Source organism: Pipra filicauda, unplaced genomic scaffold (genome assembly GCF_003945595.2).
Source record: "Pipra filicauda isolate LSUMZ 115617 unplaced genomic scaffold, ASM394559v2 scaffold335_size1511353_pilon, whole genome shotgun sequence".
Taxonomy (NCBI): Eukaryota; Metazoa; Chordata; class Aves; order Passeriformes; family Pipridae; genus Pipra; species Pipra filicauda.
The window spans coordinates 1,103,273-1,119,299 of NW_024104460.1; the positions used below are offsets into that span (position 1 = coordinate 1,103,273).

Sequence of the window (16,027 nt, forward strand, 5' to 3'; positions counted from 1 at the left end):
CTTTGTTCTGGGGAAATCACCTAACTGTTGAGAGCCAGAGTTGTCCAGTTCTCCATTTCAATGTCTGGATACATCACATTGTTGTGAAACCATGAGAGAACTACAGATATTGAACTAAATTACTCTTTGGGTCTAAAAGTTCAAGTAACTTCACTTGTAGGCCTTTATTATTGTTTGGGGCTTTTCCAGAGTAGCCAAGTCTTTCAGGTAGGGTAAAGCTTGCTGATTCTTCAGGAATTGGAACTGACCCATCCTTCATTTGCTGCTTTGAACAATTCCAGTTCCTGAACAGCTGGTAAACTCTGCCAGGGGTGAATCTACTTTACTTGTGAAAGGCAAGAGTCTTTCTCAGATGAAAAATATGTCTGAAATGTAAATGTTCGTAATATTATCTATCCATTCATATTCATTAGAGGTTGCTGTTCAGTTGTCTGCTGTTCTCTGCTGCCTCTTCCCAATTTCAACAGTTCCAAAGGCTTGTGTTAGTAATTACTGCAGGATAACTTAGATAGATACATAAATACTGTTCCCAGTCAAATAATGCTGCCCTCTCCTAGCATATATTGCATACCATTACGTAAAAGTACAGAAACTTCATTTTTTTACATGTCACCTGGTCAATGATCTTCCTTTGGGAGTGAGGAAAATAAACCATTTTTCTGCAACAACTGTAGTAACAAAGCTTCTGCCCCTCAGTTTATGTCTCATTTAGGCTAGCACAAACAGAGGGTTCCAAGGTACCCATGGCCCCATTTTGCCTTTGCAACTTCAGTCTGTGCTCCACCAGATGCTACCCAAAAGCTAGCAGGTGGAGCAATCCATGTTTTTCCTTCTCTCTATCCTCCTGGGCCAGAACAACTAAAGGTTGCCTTAGTCTTTCAATCCTGGAGCAGTGAGCAGGTCAGAGCCACCAAGCCTCTGCACACAGGATTTTTGCCTTTTCTTGCATCCCTGAGCATTAGTTATTGCTGCCACCAGGAACCAACTCTCACTTTAGGGACAATTTAATTCAGGAATGGCTTCTCTGAGGCAAATCAGTGCTGTTTGTTCAACTGTACCATAGCCCATTGGTGCAACTCCCCAGAGTAATGCTTTGTGTCTTGCTTGTTGCAGTCAAGGATCAGGTAGTGCTTGTAGTAAGGTGGAGACTTACATAATGCTTTGGAACAGCAGCATTTTGAATTCTTTGGCAAGAGAACTTTTGGCACGGCACACTGGCCTTCTTAACACCCATGTGTTCACCGTCTGTCCACCACATGCCAAATAGTGTATTAGAGAGCTGGCAGGAGTCTGCACTGATCTTTGCCAGTACACAGGGTTACACATGAAGGTAGCTTCAGGGTTGTAAAGGGAATTATAAAGAATCCAGGAGAGCCCCAAAACGCAAACCTGTGTCTTTGGAAATTCTTGAGCTGCAGTTGAGGTGATGGGATGCTTTTATTTTCTTTTTCTTTTTCTTTTTGCACACTGTTAGAACCTTTACTTCGTGCTGCAAGGCTTTTATAGCATGAGAAGATTGTCTCGGCATGGTGTGTGAGCTGTCTACGTCCTCAAAGCTATAAAAAATCATGCATTAATGTGCTGGCTACACTTATGGAGCAAAGTGTTGAGATCTGAACGCACCTGGGAAAACAGCCATCATAAATTAGTATTTACCATCACAAATAGATTTAGTCAAACAACAGGGTCATCTGGGAGAAACCATAAAGCACTGCTAAAAAGATGAGAAAGTCTCCTGTACCTGAAAGTCTAGCTAGCTTGGATAATTTGTTATAAATCATCCAGCTTCTCTTCCTTTGTTTCATGATGACTGTTAATCAACCTTTCCTCAAATAAGAAAAAATGACCAGTTCATATTTTTTTGGGTTTCAGCTCTTTTCTGATCCTGTGTTGGATGGTAACACTTGGGTGTCACCTGTTGCTGGTTGTCAGCAGCAGGGCTGGCAGGAGGGCAGTGTGAACCCAGGCATTACAGCATCCAGGAGCAGGTGTTGCTGGTGCCATTGCAGAGGGTGATGTATTGTGAACTGGGGGTCTAGCAGTGCCTTGTCTTGACACCTTGGGAAAGTTCCTGGAACTTTTGACTAGTTCTTAGTAAGATGCCTTTTATTAACAGATTCAGAAAGAAACTATGAAAGTGCTCTCTGTGTCAAAAAAACCCTACCATTGTCTGCTGAAGTAAGGGAACTTATGCACGGGAAGGAGGCACTGCTGGTCCGTAAGATGTAACAAAAGGTGACATGAACCAGCTTCAGTAAAAACAGGCTTGGACATACATTTCACAAAGCATTTCTGCAGCTGAACAGGTGCTTAAACTGTGTTTGGGCACCAATGTTTAAAGCAGAAGTAAAGGAAAGCTCTACCAGACCTGCTTTAGCATCTGAGGCAAACTCTTACAACCTCTGTGGGACAGAAAGTCCCCTTAAAATCCTAAGGTTTTGCCCCAAGTGTGCTCAACATGCATAGCATATATGGTCGCTTTCCTCATGACCAGGATTTGAGAATCATGCCTATATCTTCAGTTGTCTGAGACCACTTCCCAAGCTGTGCTCAGATGGTTGCTTAAATTGGCTTGGATTCAGTCAGAATATATTAGGGTGAATTTTTCAGCAGTAGCTTAACACTTGCAGCACTTGCCAGGAAAGCGAGAGACCTTGGTGACAAGGATATCTCAGCTGCTGAGGGTGTGAAACCACTGTTGCCACAAAAAAAAAAAATTGCTAAGATTTGAGTCCGTTTTGCTCAGATGAATCACTTTTGAGATATCACTTTTGAGAGGTGCTTTGGCTCTTGAAGGAGGCGGTTTTAGGTACACTACTGCATGACCATTGATCAGGTTAATCAACTTGTACTTACTCCCTTGTCTGAATGCTAGTCATAAAATCATAGAATATCCTGAGTTGGAAGGGAGTCACAAAGATCACCAAAGTCTAACTTCTGGCCCTGCACAGGACAGCCCCAAGAATCGCACCATGTGCCTGAGAGCATTGTCCAAACGCTTCTTGTACTCTGGCAGACTTGTGCTCTGACCGCTTCCCTGGGGAGCTTATTCGGTGCCCAACCACCCTCTGAGTGCAGAACCTTTTCCTAATATCTAACCTAAACCTCCCCTGACACAACTTCAGACAATTCCCTTGTGTCCTGTCACTGGTCACCACAGAGAAGAGATGAACGCCTGCCCTTCTGCTTCCCCTTGTGAGGAAGTTGTAGACTGCAATGAGGTCTCCCCTCAGTCTCCTCTTCTCCAGGCTGAACAGACCAAGTGACCTCAGCCACATCTCATATGACTTTCCATCTAGATCCTCACATTCTTTGTGGCCCTCCATTGGACTCTGTCTAATAGCTTTATATCGTTTTTTATATTGCAATGACCAAAACTGCACACAATATTCAAGGTGAGGCCATACCAGTGCAGAGCAGAGCAGGAAAATCACCTCCCTCGACTGGCTGGCCATGCTGTGCCTGACGCACCTCAGGATGCAGTTAATCTCTCCTAAGCTAGGAAGGGCCCTGACATGCCTTGCTCAGCTTCATGAAATTGCTTCAAATCCTTGATTGCTTGTTTTCTTTGCTGGCTATGCAATTTCTAAGTCCCTTGGTTAAAAATCTGCCTGGAGAAAGGAAGAAACCCATGAAGCCAGCTACATCAACTGTACTCTCCAGAGCAATGATGACTTCGGGGATGCTGTGAACTTGTAGACTCTAAACACATTATTATAGCTCTGGTTTATGCCCAACTAATGGTGATTATCATGTGATTTCTGTCATTTCCTCCTTCCACTTCCCTTCATTTTCTATTTAGATGGTTTTTTTAAAAGAGAATGTAGCTCTGGATTAGGATAAACATTTTGCAGAGTATTTCTGCAGTGACTAGCCCTGCAGAGCTCAGCTTCTGCACAAGAGCCCAAGGAATTCTGTAACTCAAATACATGATTACTATTTCATATGACTATATTATTTCAAACTTCCAAACATATGCTGAACACTTAGAGAAAGATGTGAGGGCAAATTCTTTCCCAGGCAGCCAGCAGTCTAATATAGACAGGATACAAACAGTGAGAAGCTTATTCAGGTGAAATCAAAACAGAGCAGGTGGGATAGAAAGAGAAGAGAACATGAATAGCTAACATGGTGACAGAGGACTGGCAGTCACATTGCCATTGTTCATTATGGTTGGGTTTTGCCCCCTTTGATTCCCTACAGGGGACCCTAAAGCTACAACTCTTGTTGAATATAGTGCTTTTTCTCTGCAAAGCACTGTAATAAAACCTATTTATTCCCCAAATCCAATTCAAGTAAATTGAGTGTTGGTCCTCAACTCAGGGCAGAACAAGATTACTCCTGTAAATCTTCATCAGCATAAACATTCACGTGAACAATGATTTGTGTTTATGCAAAAGTACCAAGCCATTCCTTTAGTCTGTGTTTCACCAGAGCTTAGACTAGAACTGGAAGGTTAAAACCTGATTTGCTCAAGGGCAAGACTAACACCTTGTTATCTTTACCTTTGAGCATCTACATTTGAAACCCTTCCTGTCCAAACTCTCCCAGTAATTCATCCAAAAGCATCACAGGACAAGACAGTGTCCCCACAAAAAGTGATAGTGTTGACTGATGAATGGCACAGAAAGGGAAGGGAAACATAAGAACTGGATGAGGTGAGAGGCACAATTATTTGTATAATCAGTGCATTTTATGCTTTTGTTGGCAGTGGAAATGCTCCTGAGAGAAGATGGGGTTTGATTCTTACTTTTACTTTCTACTTTTGCTTTGCCTAGTACAGTTTCTCATAGCTGCTCTTCCCACTGCAGTCAGTGGCAAAAAGTGTCATGGTCTTTGGCAGGAACAATCCTTCAGTTTGTCACATATGCTCTCCCAGATTTACCCTAATCAGGCTCTTTAAGTTCAGCTCCTTCTGACTGCCTGTCTGACTGGGGCTCCCGATGTGCATCACGGTCTACAGAATGCTCTCTGTGTATAAACAGGCCCATTCCTACCCATGGCCTGCCTGTTGCAGCCTGGCACCTGACACGCAGCACCTGTCAGAGTCTGCTTAAACACATAATAACACCTCTGGCTGCAGGTTATTTGCATTCTGTTGTTCATGTTAACATGACAGATTTTTGTTGCAGCATTCATAACTGTGGAAACGCTCAATTATTCAGTCTCAGCCAGCTAAGATACTGCCCATAAAATCAGCCAACACAATTGTGGGGCCATGAAAAGTCACAGCTAATTTGAAATTTTGTTAGCTCTCGGCTGATCTTGTTTACTGCAGAAGCTGTGTCTCAAAATCAGGCCTTTGCTTCTGTACAAAACTCTGATCCTTGACCCCTTATTGGTGCCACATGGGGTTAGGTGAGGAACCTGGAAGCTAGACTGCACAGGACTCAAAGGAGGAATGAGACTGCTGTAGGATTTGTGAGCACTTTGCATCCAGCAAGTGCAGCAAAAACCCAAGGAATGCAGGAACAATATCCCTGTTGCTGCTGAAGAGTATTTTGTGGGATAGTAGTGGTTGTGAACATGAGAATAAGCTTTTGTTCTGGGGAGGGAATAGTTTAGAAGTAAGCTAGAAGATATGCCTCTCCTAATAAGCAGCAATGTTCAACAAGCACGTAGTTTTTCCTATCAGTTAGTGGCTAGTTGTGTGCCTTAGGATTGTAATCCATTTCTAGCATCCAGGGAAGCCAGGGAGCCTGGACAGGAAGGCTGACAGGCAAGGAAGACAGTCACAGAACCTCTTTAGTTAATCAACACCTTCCCAGTCCCGCATGCTCAGGTGGTAAGCAGCATGTCCCATGTAACCAGTGACTCTAATGGTGTTTACCATTCCAGCCTTATTTGTGTCATAACACACCTGGAAAAGGTTCAGTTTATATGTTGGATTTTTGAGTACAAAATTACTTTTGACTTGGATCCTGCAACTCCTTTTGTGGCAAATACCAGAAATAGGGCTCCTCCAGCCAACTTGAAGGTCCAGGTAGGCAAGACAAAATACTGTGTCCTCCACACTGACACCAGTAGCTCCAGATTTTAAAAATTTTGCGTTGGTTTGGTTGGATGTATTTTTTTGCATACTATGTAAACCTGATAAAAGATACGATTTTTAGGAACTGATGGGTCACAAGCAGTGTTTGAAAGCCAAGTAAATTTAGCTCATCTTAAATTTGGCATCTAGGTAACTATTTGTGGAAGGCAGTTATGGTATTGAGTATCTCGTGAAATTCCTGAGTAGGGTTAGCATTTCCATCTGCTGTCATTATCTAATGTAGTTGTTCCAGTAGTTATAGTGAGAGTGTTTAAAGTCAGTTAATATCAGGTGTTTTCCAGCTGGTATTATGCAAAGGTCATACTTTTTAGGCCAAGGTCCTGCTTCAAGAAGGCATAGATAACTTTAGAGTTCAGCCCCTCCAAGAAGCAATACTTCTGTGGAGGACAAGCTGAACATACATTGCAGATACAAACCTTTAATGAGAATTGTGGTTATTTCATTGGCTTGCGCTGACACTTCAGAGTGCTTTGGGACTGGAACAGATGTTTTGTGAACAGAAAATAAAAAGACAGTCTTGGCTCCCTGGGAGTTTACAGTCTAAGGTAGTGTTTTAAAGAGCTCACTAATGGGATTGGTGGATTTGTAATCTTTAAAACGAGTCAGAGCATCTTTCTAAAAACAGTATTGCAACTCTACCACAAGACACGAGCTAGATGAGTCATCCCAAAGTAAAACTCACTGACTAGTGATATACAGAGTGCAGATTATCTGATAAAAGTAGACTTGGTCCCCTAAAATTTTATATTAGCTGAATAAATTGGAATTGGTTTATCCTCAGTGGCAGAAAAGGAAGGTTTTCTGCATGAGCCCATTCTCCTTCTTGTCCCTTTCTGAAGTGAATGAGACAGGGCTCACAAGATGACCTCCAGAGGTGCCATCCAGACTGATTTATTCTGTGATTACATGAGTCTTAGTGAAAGATGCAAACCATTGAACACATTATTTACCAGATGTGACAATGTCTTGCCAATGGCACCCTTTTCACAACAACAGTGGTTTGATTCACCCCGTGGTAACTCTGAGATTGCAAAAGGTGCAAAGGAAGTCTGACAGAAGGGTTTTGTTTTGTTTTATTTTTGACAGGACTGCCAGAACTACAGGTATATGTATACAGGATGCATAAAAATGTCTAAGATGTAAAAACTCCTATGCATGGAAATAAGGAACACAAGAAATGTCTTAAAATCTGGCTCAGTGACAGAACTCTGAATTAATATGTTAATTGGAAGGCATCCATGATTGAAGCTGTTTCGGAAGGGATCCCTTGGAACTGGTTGTTGTATTCAACCCTACTCAGCATTTTCATTATTGTTTTAGAATGTAGTTTAAATCTCTCCTGGTAAAATCTTCAGGTCACCTAAAGCTCAATATGGTGGTAAATAATATACCCAGATCATTTTGGTGTAGGGATCTGACTCACATCGCTACAAGGTCACAGTCAAACAAAACGTGTCTTAATGCAGCAAAATGCAAGATAGCCCTGGGAACAAAGAAAGGATGTTATATAGGTGAATTGGGAGACTCTTGAGAAGCAATGACTCAGAATGGGATTTCAAGGTCACTAAAGATGATTGTTTCAACATGAGTTCTCAGTGCAAGGCTGTTGCAAAAACTCTACTGTGAACCTTAAAAGTATAAAAACCCAAAAGTTGGGAAGTGGTCTCTTTTCTGTGCCCAATATTGCTGCCGTAGTGCTGTGTCCAGTGTTGGTGTCCACACATAACAATAGATGTGAAATTACTGTAAAGAAATCAAAGGGTGTTTTACACCAAAAAAGTCCAGTGGCTGGGAAATAAACCTTACAGTTGGAAGTTTCATCTTCCTCAGCTGTTCAAACAAAAGGTTTGGATTGGATTGTTGCTCTGTGTGAAGGTACTTGCACATGGAAAAGATATTGGAGCATACAGAGCAGAAGGAAATATTGATAACCTTATGGACAAAGGCAAAACAAGACACAGTCATGGGATATTGGAGTTAGACAAATCCAACCTTGCAATGAGATGCAGTTTCCTAGCAGCAATTAAGCATTTTGAATAGCTTACTGGAGGAGGTGGTGGACTCACTGTAATCAGCTGTCTTTGATATATGAGATATCTTTCTAAAACACAGGCTTTAATCCAGTTCTGGGTGGGAAAAAAATTAACAGCCTGGAGGTATAAGAGGTCAGATAAGTTGATCATAGTAGCCTCTTTGACCCTAAAGCATATGAATTACCATAATCTCTCTACACAGGACTTGAAGCTTTTCATGGAGTTAATTAAGCAACACATTTGTTCTCTGGACTGAAGTGCCATGGTCATATTATAGGTATATGTAAATAAGGGAGTTGCCACTTTTTAAAACCAAGAGCTGTATAAATGTGTCCATAACTAAGAACTTACAGTGCAGCCTACCTGTACTCTGGGAGCTGCTGAAGTTACAAATCTACGTGGGGATCATGGGTCTCTTTGGCTTTGCTGCTGCAAAAATTGGAATGCAAAAGCCATTAATCCCATGTTCACCTCCTTCTGTTACCTCTCTGAAAAATCTGCAGTGAGTTTTAAGGAAAACAAAACTTTATGCTTTTTAAATTTTATAAGTGTTTTGTATTATGACTTCATATTGTTCTGTGAGATCATACCTTGCTATATATTCCTTTGCTGCTGGTGCTGGCTTCTCACATTTGTTGTTGGATTGGACAATTAAAGCCTGAGTTTTATTTTGTTCTTATTTTATTTTTGCTTAATCCGTGCAGGTCCCTGGACACCTTGCTCTTCATGGGTAGGGAGCTTCTTGCAAAAGTCACTTTATCCTCACTTTTCTGATAGATCCAGTGAGACATCTTAGGGCATGAGAAGTCATAGCTGTGTACAATGCCATTATATGACAACACCTTACAATTTACTGTAGAACACCACTTGGATGATTTGTGAACCATACAGTAAAAAAAGCAAGAAAACTGTATTCAGATGGAGATATCACTATTTATGATCTGATTTGTAGCTTAACTCTTGCTGTTCTGCATGACTCAGACAAAAATAACCGTTACATTTCCTAAGCTAAAGAAATGCTTTTTCCTGAAACTGTTGTTGGTATTAGAGGGGGCTGAGTAGGTAAATACCATTTCAGCTCTTGAGGACGTTGATAAATTTAGGATATAGGATGTCAGTGACAAATGCCTCTGGTGTAGTTATCCCCAACTTATTCCACACATTAGTTGAAAGGCTTACCTGCAGATGAATGCTCATCATTCCCACCTATTCAAAACATTGTCTTTTGCATCTGTTCTTCAAACATTTATCTACAGTTTCCTGCAAAACATTTCCTTGCTGTCCTGCAGCTTCAGGTCCCAAAACGCATTTCTGACGCGTGGAAGAAAGACAATGCAATGAAGTATGGTACAACTGGTTTGCCACCCTCTCAGCCAAGCGTCTGTAGCCTTAGAAAACACTATTAATGTGTGGGAGGAAAAGACATTTTATCTTGCTTAACACTATAGTTCATATAGTAACAGTGTTGTTTTGTTGCTTCTTTTCTGTTTCTTTTTTTTTTTTTAGGTAGTTAGCTGTAGATAAGCATATTACATCTAAGCAGGTCTATATTCTGTGAATGGTCTCTCAAACTCCATCTGAGACTTGACTTTCCAGAATCCTACTGATCTAGTCATCTGCAGCAAGTAATTTCTTTAATGGGCAAATAAACCCTGATTAGTTCTTTTTCATTATCCCTAGTGATCAAGAGAAAAGGCCAATGGGTGAGCTGAAATTTTTTTTCTAGCAATTTTGCAAGGACTTATAAAGATGTAAAGATATCAGAACAGATAGAGGTAAGGATAACAGATGGGATTTCCCAAAGCACTTTGCTGGTCTAACACTGCTCCCATTATCATTAATGGCAGGTGCAGAGCACTTGTGAAAATGACTCACTGTGTGTGTGGGCTCATCTGCATGGAGTAGATACTCATTGTGCTTTGACCTACTGGTAGACAGGAAGTGCTGGGAATCCTGACCGGGCTCGTTGTTCAGTTTTCTGTGTATGGGTAACTACATCAAATGATGTCTTACAGCACTAAAATCTTCCAAGAGTGGAACAGGTATAACTCAACAGAATCAAAGTCCATGATGTGTAAGCCATTGTAGGTACTAGCACAATAACAGATCAGGTCCCATCCTATTTATATTACAGTAAATACAAAGTAATACCAATAACACTGGAGAAACGACTTCTAGTTCATACTGGGTTTCATAGGTGAAACTGGGACAAAACTGAAGCTCACAAATAGTAACAGTGACAAACTGTCTTGTTTTAATTTACTGCTTCTTTGAAATAAACAATACATTATCCTGAAAACTTCAAATCTCCTTCAGGAGGAAACTACCTCTCAGGACAGTATTGCTCTCCTGGTATGTTCATCCCTTGCCTCTATGCTGAAATAGTTAGTAGATGCTAGCTGTAAAGGTGGTTTCTCTGATATATGGAGCTCCCAGGAATACACAGAGACCAACCACTCATTTCACATAGGTCTGTAAACAGCCATCACATGGTAATAATTTTCATTCACTGTCAAACTGTCTTACTTGAACTGATGAGTTGAAAGTGAAGGGCTCCATATCCCATTACCCCAGAACAAAAACATCCAGTTCCCTTATCAGATTTAAAGATCTGTCTCTACTACATGCTAACAACTTTTATTGCTAAATGTGATGCTTCATCAAACCTCTTTTGAGCTTTTTTTGTATTTCCTTTCCTGTCACTGTTTTTTCCTGAACTGTCTGCAATGAGCAGTGACATCTCAAAATGAATGGAGGGATGTTGCTATGGTGGTGGGAGGGGAAGTGGTACTGTCTGTGTGTTTGATGGCTTGACAGATATGCAAACCCTCATTTTACTAGCGTACTCTCGGCAAGCTTTTTCATGTGTGTCCAGTGCTGTTATTGTTGTTATTATTAATTTAGTGGTGCTAAAAGTACAAGATTTATATCCTGAGAGTTTGAGTCATCTGTTACTCTGTGTCTATGTGGAATCAATGTGACAAAGGTCAAAAGAGATCAAACCCTCCCAGCAAAATCTTCTTTACTTTCTATTCTGTTTTACTGGGTTGTGTGTACTGATCTCTCTGCAGCCATGGTAGATACAGTGACTTTATTCACTATTTAGTCCTGCTGAAAGCAAACCCGATAGCTTTGGTATGATGCAATGTGTCTATGATTTGCCCAGGGAACAGGAGCAGTGTACAAAAGTCATACGTATATTGGCAGAAGAAAACAAAACAACCTTTTGGGGCTCTAGAGTTATCACAGTGACTGAGATGTGGAATGGCACATCCTAGAATTAGCCTAAAATATGCTTTTTTAGGGTATAATCTGTGAGTTTTCATATATTACATATTACTGCATATTTATGTTACATATTAATATATATTTTATGTTCTGTATTTTCACTTTCGGTGAATATGCCTTACTCTTTGTAGGTGAAAATCTGCATTTCTCTTTTGTCTGTGTTGGAGAGAGTTTTTGCACCCTGAAGTCTATAGCACTCCACATTACCATTGCTCTAAAATCTTTCTTACCCTTTTTTCAGATGGCCTGGTGGATTGCATGGACCCAGATTGCTGCTTACAGCCGCTGTGCCATGTCAATGCGCTTTGCCTGGGCTCCCCAGACCCCCTGGATATCATTCAGGAGACACAAGCCCCCATCTCCCAGCAGAGCTTGCATTCCTTCTATGATCGAATCAAGTTCCTGATTGGCAAGGACAGCACTCACGTCATCCCAGGAGACAATCCTTTTGAAGGCGGGTAAGTGAATTTTGGGCTTGATTCAGTAAGTGGTAAAGCGTAAGCCACTTGGTCATTTTAAGACATGGAATGGCAGCAAGACGTAAAACATGGAAATTGTTTAAGTGAAGTAGATATCTGAAGAATTTTGTGGCTGATGTAGTTCGGCTGACTGTCTCCTCATCTACAATTTCCTGCCAGCCAGTAAGACAAGATGCTTCTATCCCAACCCATATGGGCAGTTGCATCTTTCTTGTGTTTTCTTATTTCAAGGAGTGAAAGGCATCCCTTCAGCAGGGCTATTCTTGTTCAAATGACTGACATTGACCACAAGCATCTCCTAAACAGCAGTGACAGATCTTCTTCCACTGACAGAGCCAAAGGGAAGGAATTTGCAATTGGTATTTGCAATTTATTGTGTGACTATTAGAGACCTCAAAAGAACTGAGGAAAATCACAACACCTAGGGAGGGCTATTAGAATGATTTGCAATATAAAGAATCAGATTGAATACAGATTGATTTTAACACCAATACATTTTTTACCATCACAATGATCATCAAAAAACAGGAACTGGGAAAGAAAACTTTGAAAGGTCACTTCTGTGACTGCATCTCAACAATTTAAGTACATTCCTAGCTGTCAGGGTCAGTCATCCCTTGAAATCATGTGCTTATAGCAGGGCACCTGGGATGTGAGATTCTTAGATCAGTGTCTGCCCTGAGTATTGCCTTTCAGAAGTAGTGACCTTGATCCCAGAGATAGCTCTCAACACTTAAGTTTGGACTCTGTTGAATTTCACCCAGTCATGAACTGCTTACTTTCAGCTTTCCCACACACAGCAGGTAATAGGTTGGAACTGAAAATATACAACCCTCATGTTTGTATGGGTATTTATTTCAGCACTTTCAGGCCACTCAGACCCTTCCTTCTACATCCAACCTTTTGTGAAGGGACATTGACAGCATCCCTTTGGTACCACCACCTCCCATATATGGCCTTTTTTGGTACTCTACAGGCTGATCTCAGACATGAAGCACACCACTATCAGGGAATTGGCTGATGTGATAGTTTCCCTGATATTTCTTGCTTCCAAGGCCTTTAAGGTCCAAGAAAGCTGACAACAGTGATTCAGACTATAAACAAACACTCATTGTGTTTCAAACTGTTGTCCTTCATCAACATTCTGAAGATCCCAGGTACTGGATACTGAACAGTCCAGACTCTGGACTAAATGTTAGCACAGTGAATTCTCTGCTGTCAGTTGTTGTGATTTGTTGCTGTAAAATCAGGCTTCAGAATATAAAATACATATGCTTATAGTTTCATTTTTCTGGTATATCTAGAGCTGCAATTCCTCATCATTTCCACAGAGGACTCTGGTATCAGGTCCATATGTATCCATTCTGATAGGTAGAGAGTTTTGGTAGACACATGTCTGTGTTTAATGAACTTTCCATACAACTAATAAACTATAGAAATATTCGTACATATGCGATAAAAAAAAAAAACAAACAAAAAACTGCAGCTTCTCTTTGAAGGCTGCTTACATTCAACAGCACACAGAGATGGGGGAAAATAGTGGGAATTTCTAATTTGTTTGTGAGAGTGCTAGCAGAGGACCAACAGAAAGACTGTGTCATTTAGGGTCACATAAACTCCTACAGGAGTTACATGCGTTTGAGATTCAAAAAGAGCACCTGCTATCAGAAATGTTTATCTGGTATGTGAGGGAATGCAATGATTCAGATCAATAGGAATGGTTTTAATGATTACATTTTATTAAATGCAGTGGAACTAATTAATGGGGCTCCTTGTTGCATTTAAGTTAACACAAAGGATTATACAGAGTTAGCGATTTATGAGGTTGCCATTCTCAAATTAGCAGCATTGGATGTGTGCTACTAAATATGGTCTACAGATATGTCACCTCAAGCTGCAATTGTATTGCATCTCTCAAGTTAAGTATCTTCATTCACAAGTGTGATTGCAAGTAACAGTGAAGGACCTCAACAGAAAGCATATTTTCCCCTGGAACACCACAAAGTCCAGGCTTATCAGAGTTGTTAAAAATGCCATTACTCTTTTGGGGTCTTAAAAGACATTGTGTGTTCCTGTTAGTTCTTAAAAGATCCTATAGATCTGGATAAACTCGACCACTGCAAGGGTTTTCTGCTTATTTGGCTTCTCTTTGTAATTTCAACTGCCTATTTCACTACCTAGAAAGCTGGACCTTTGAACAGCTGCCTCTTAATCACCCTGGAAGTGAGGATGCTTCAGCAGTGGTCAGTGACTGATACATGGAGGAGCATGGACTGGGACCATCTGGGACCCAATTAGTCTGGGCAAACAGGACTGCCTATATCTGCATGTGTGGATATGCCCTTTCTTCAGTAGTATTCTTGCTGTTGAATCTCCTCTGGTTGCTTTTACAACAGACAGGTGATAATATCCCTGTTATCCATGAAACTGCTCAGTGTCTCCATGAAGATCACAGCAGCAGCTGGGGGCAAGATGAACTGTTCTTGTCTCTCCTTCCAGCTGCTGGCTTAGAAGTTTGTCTGACAGAAGAGAGCTGTTCTTATGAAGGGCTCCAGCATCCTGCCTTAGGACAACCCTCTCCCATTGCTGCTGTGGTGATTCATGAAGCCATCTCCTTCTTGGTGTAGATCAGGACTGTAGATTGCTGGGCATGGAACGTCGTATGTCTTTCTGTCCCAACGCTGTCATCTTCATGGGGTAGGGTTGGAGTTGGGTCCATGCCACTTGCTGTGAGCAGTCCTCCATGAGCAGGCACCACAGAAGGGACATGGATCTCTGTATCCTGTGTGTTTAGTATCCTGCATAGGCACCTGTGGCACAGGCACACTCATCATTCAGGTCAGGAATTACGGTCCACTCCTGCGGGCTTTACTAGGTCATGGCTGGCTGATTATCACCCTGGGGGAACCTTGGCACATTTGCATCCCTGTAGAGCCTGTGTAGAAGCAGCAGCAGTGTGAAGAAAGTGACTGAATATCTCTGCAATATATTTCCTGGGCTTCAAAATGCAGCTTAGCCACTCTTCAGAGAGAACAGCAGTGCAGATCACCTAATGGATACAAATAAATGAATGTCTCATGACAGCTAGCCTTTGAGTGAATTTATTATTGAATTACACTCCAGCTTTTTAAGAACAAGCTGAGCTGACAAGCTCTCTCACCACTTCAAAGGAAAAAGAAAGACAATGATAAATTACCCTGATGGATAAAGGTAAAGACCTTGTCTCTTCCCAAATACCAGCAATTATATATTATTCATGTTTGGGAAGAAAAAATAATCATTGCCTATATTGAAATGAGTGTTTATGATGATAAAGCAAGTAGCTAAATTAAATTCTGAATGCACAGAATGTCTTTTCACATCATTTTGATGAACAGATAACAAGTACTCTTCCACTACTTGATCATTCTTGTATTGATTTTGAAACCACTTACTCTTGCTGTTTGCTTTGTTGTTTTTAAGGCATTCTTAGTTGTCCATCACCATAAGGAGCAACACAAGATGCAGTGGTGTCAAGTTGTTGACTTTAAAGTAGGACATCTGATATATTTATTCTCTTCTGAGGGACAGTGTCAGAAAATGGCGAGAATAGGCTAAAGTCCTGATCCACAGAATCTGTTATGCTAAGTGTTGGCACAGGCTAAAGTACCTAAGACAACCATGTGCAGAATTGGCAGTTTTGTAAAGAAAATCTGAAATGAAATCAGGTGATTTTTAAGTAAGTATGTTTTATATCCCTTCTTTTTTGGGACAGGTTGTGTATATCTACTTGCTGACAGCAGTATTAACCTGTACTGATTACTTGGGCAGCTAGAAATAACCATCTGAGTTATAATGAAACATCATAGAGCAGCATCTGATATCAGCTGCAGGAATAGTCCCTGATTGCCCTCAGGTCAGTAGTCTACCTACAAAAAGTAGTTCGTTTACCTGGTTTAAAATTCTGATTAGAATTGACTTTTCACAATTTTTTCCACTACTGAGTGACAAGGTGTCTGTAAACATGTCACTCCTCCTTCTTGTGTCCCCTCTGTGTGCGAGGCAGTACAACCTACCTTACTGATCCAGGTGGGGAGGATTACACAGCACTGTTAGAAGCTCAGAGAGACAGGTATGCTATAAATGCCTGTGTGCACTATTTTACTATAAATAAATAAATGTATGGAGGTTTTTTG

General features: G+C 41.0%; 1 protein-coding gene across 13 annotated transcripts in view; it reads left to right on the plus strand.

Moving 5' to 3' along the window:
* The window catches only part of TENM4 (teneurin transmembrane protein 4), a 750,083-nt gene that overhangs the window by 642,881 nt on the left and 91,175 nt on the right, over positions 1 to 16,027 (plus strand). For all 13 annotated transcript variants that reach the window (XM_039384005.1, XM_039384003.1, XM_039384001.1 and 10 more), the window contains one exon: positions 11,615 to 11,831. In XM_039384005.1, the coding sequence (XP_039239939.1) occupies positions 11,615 to 11,831 (217 nt within the window). The remainder of the gene's footprint in view (positions 1 to 11,614; positions 11,832 to 16,027) is intronic.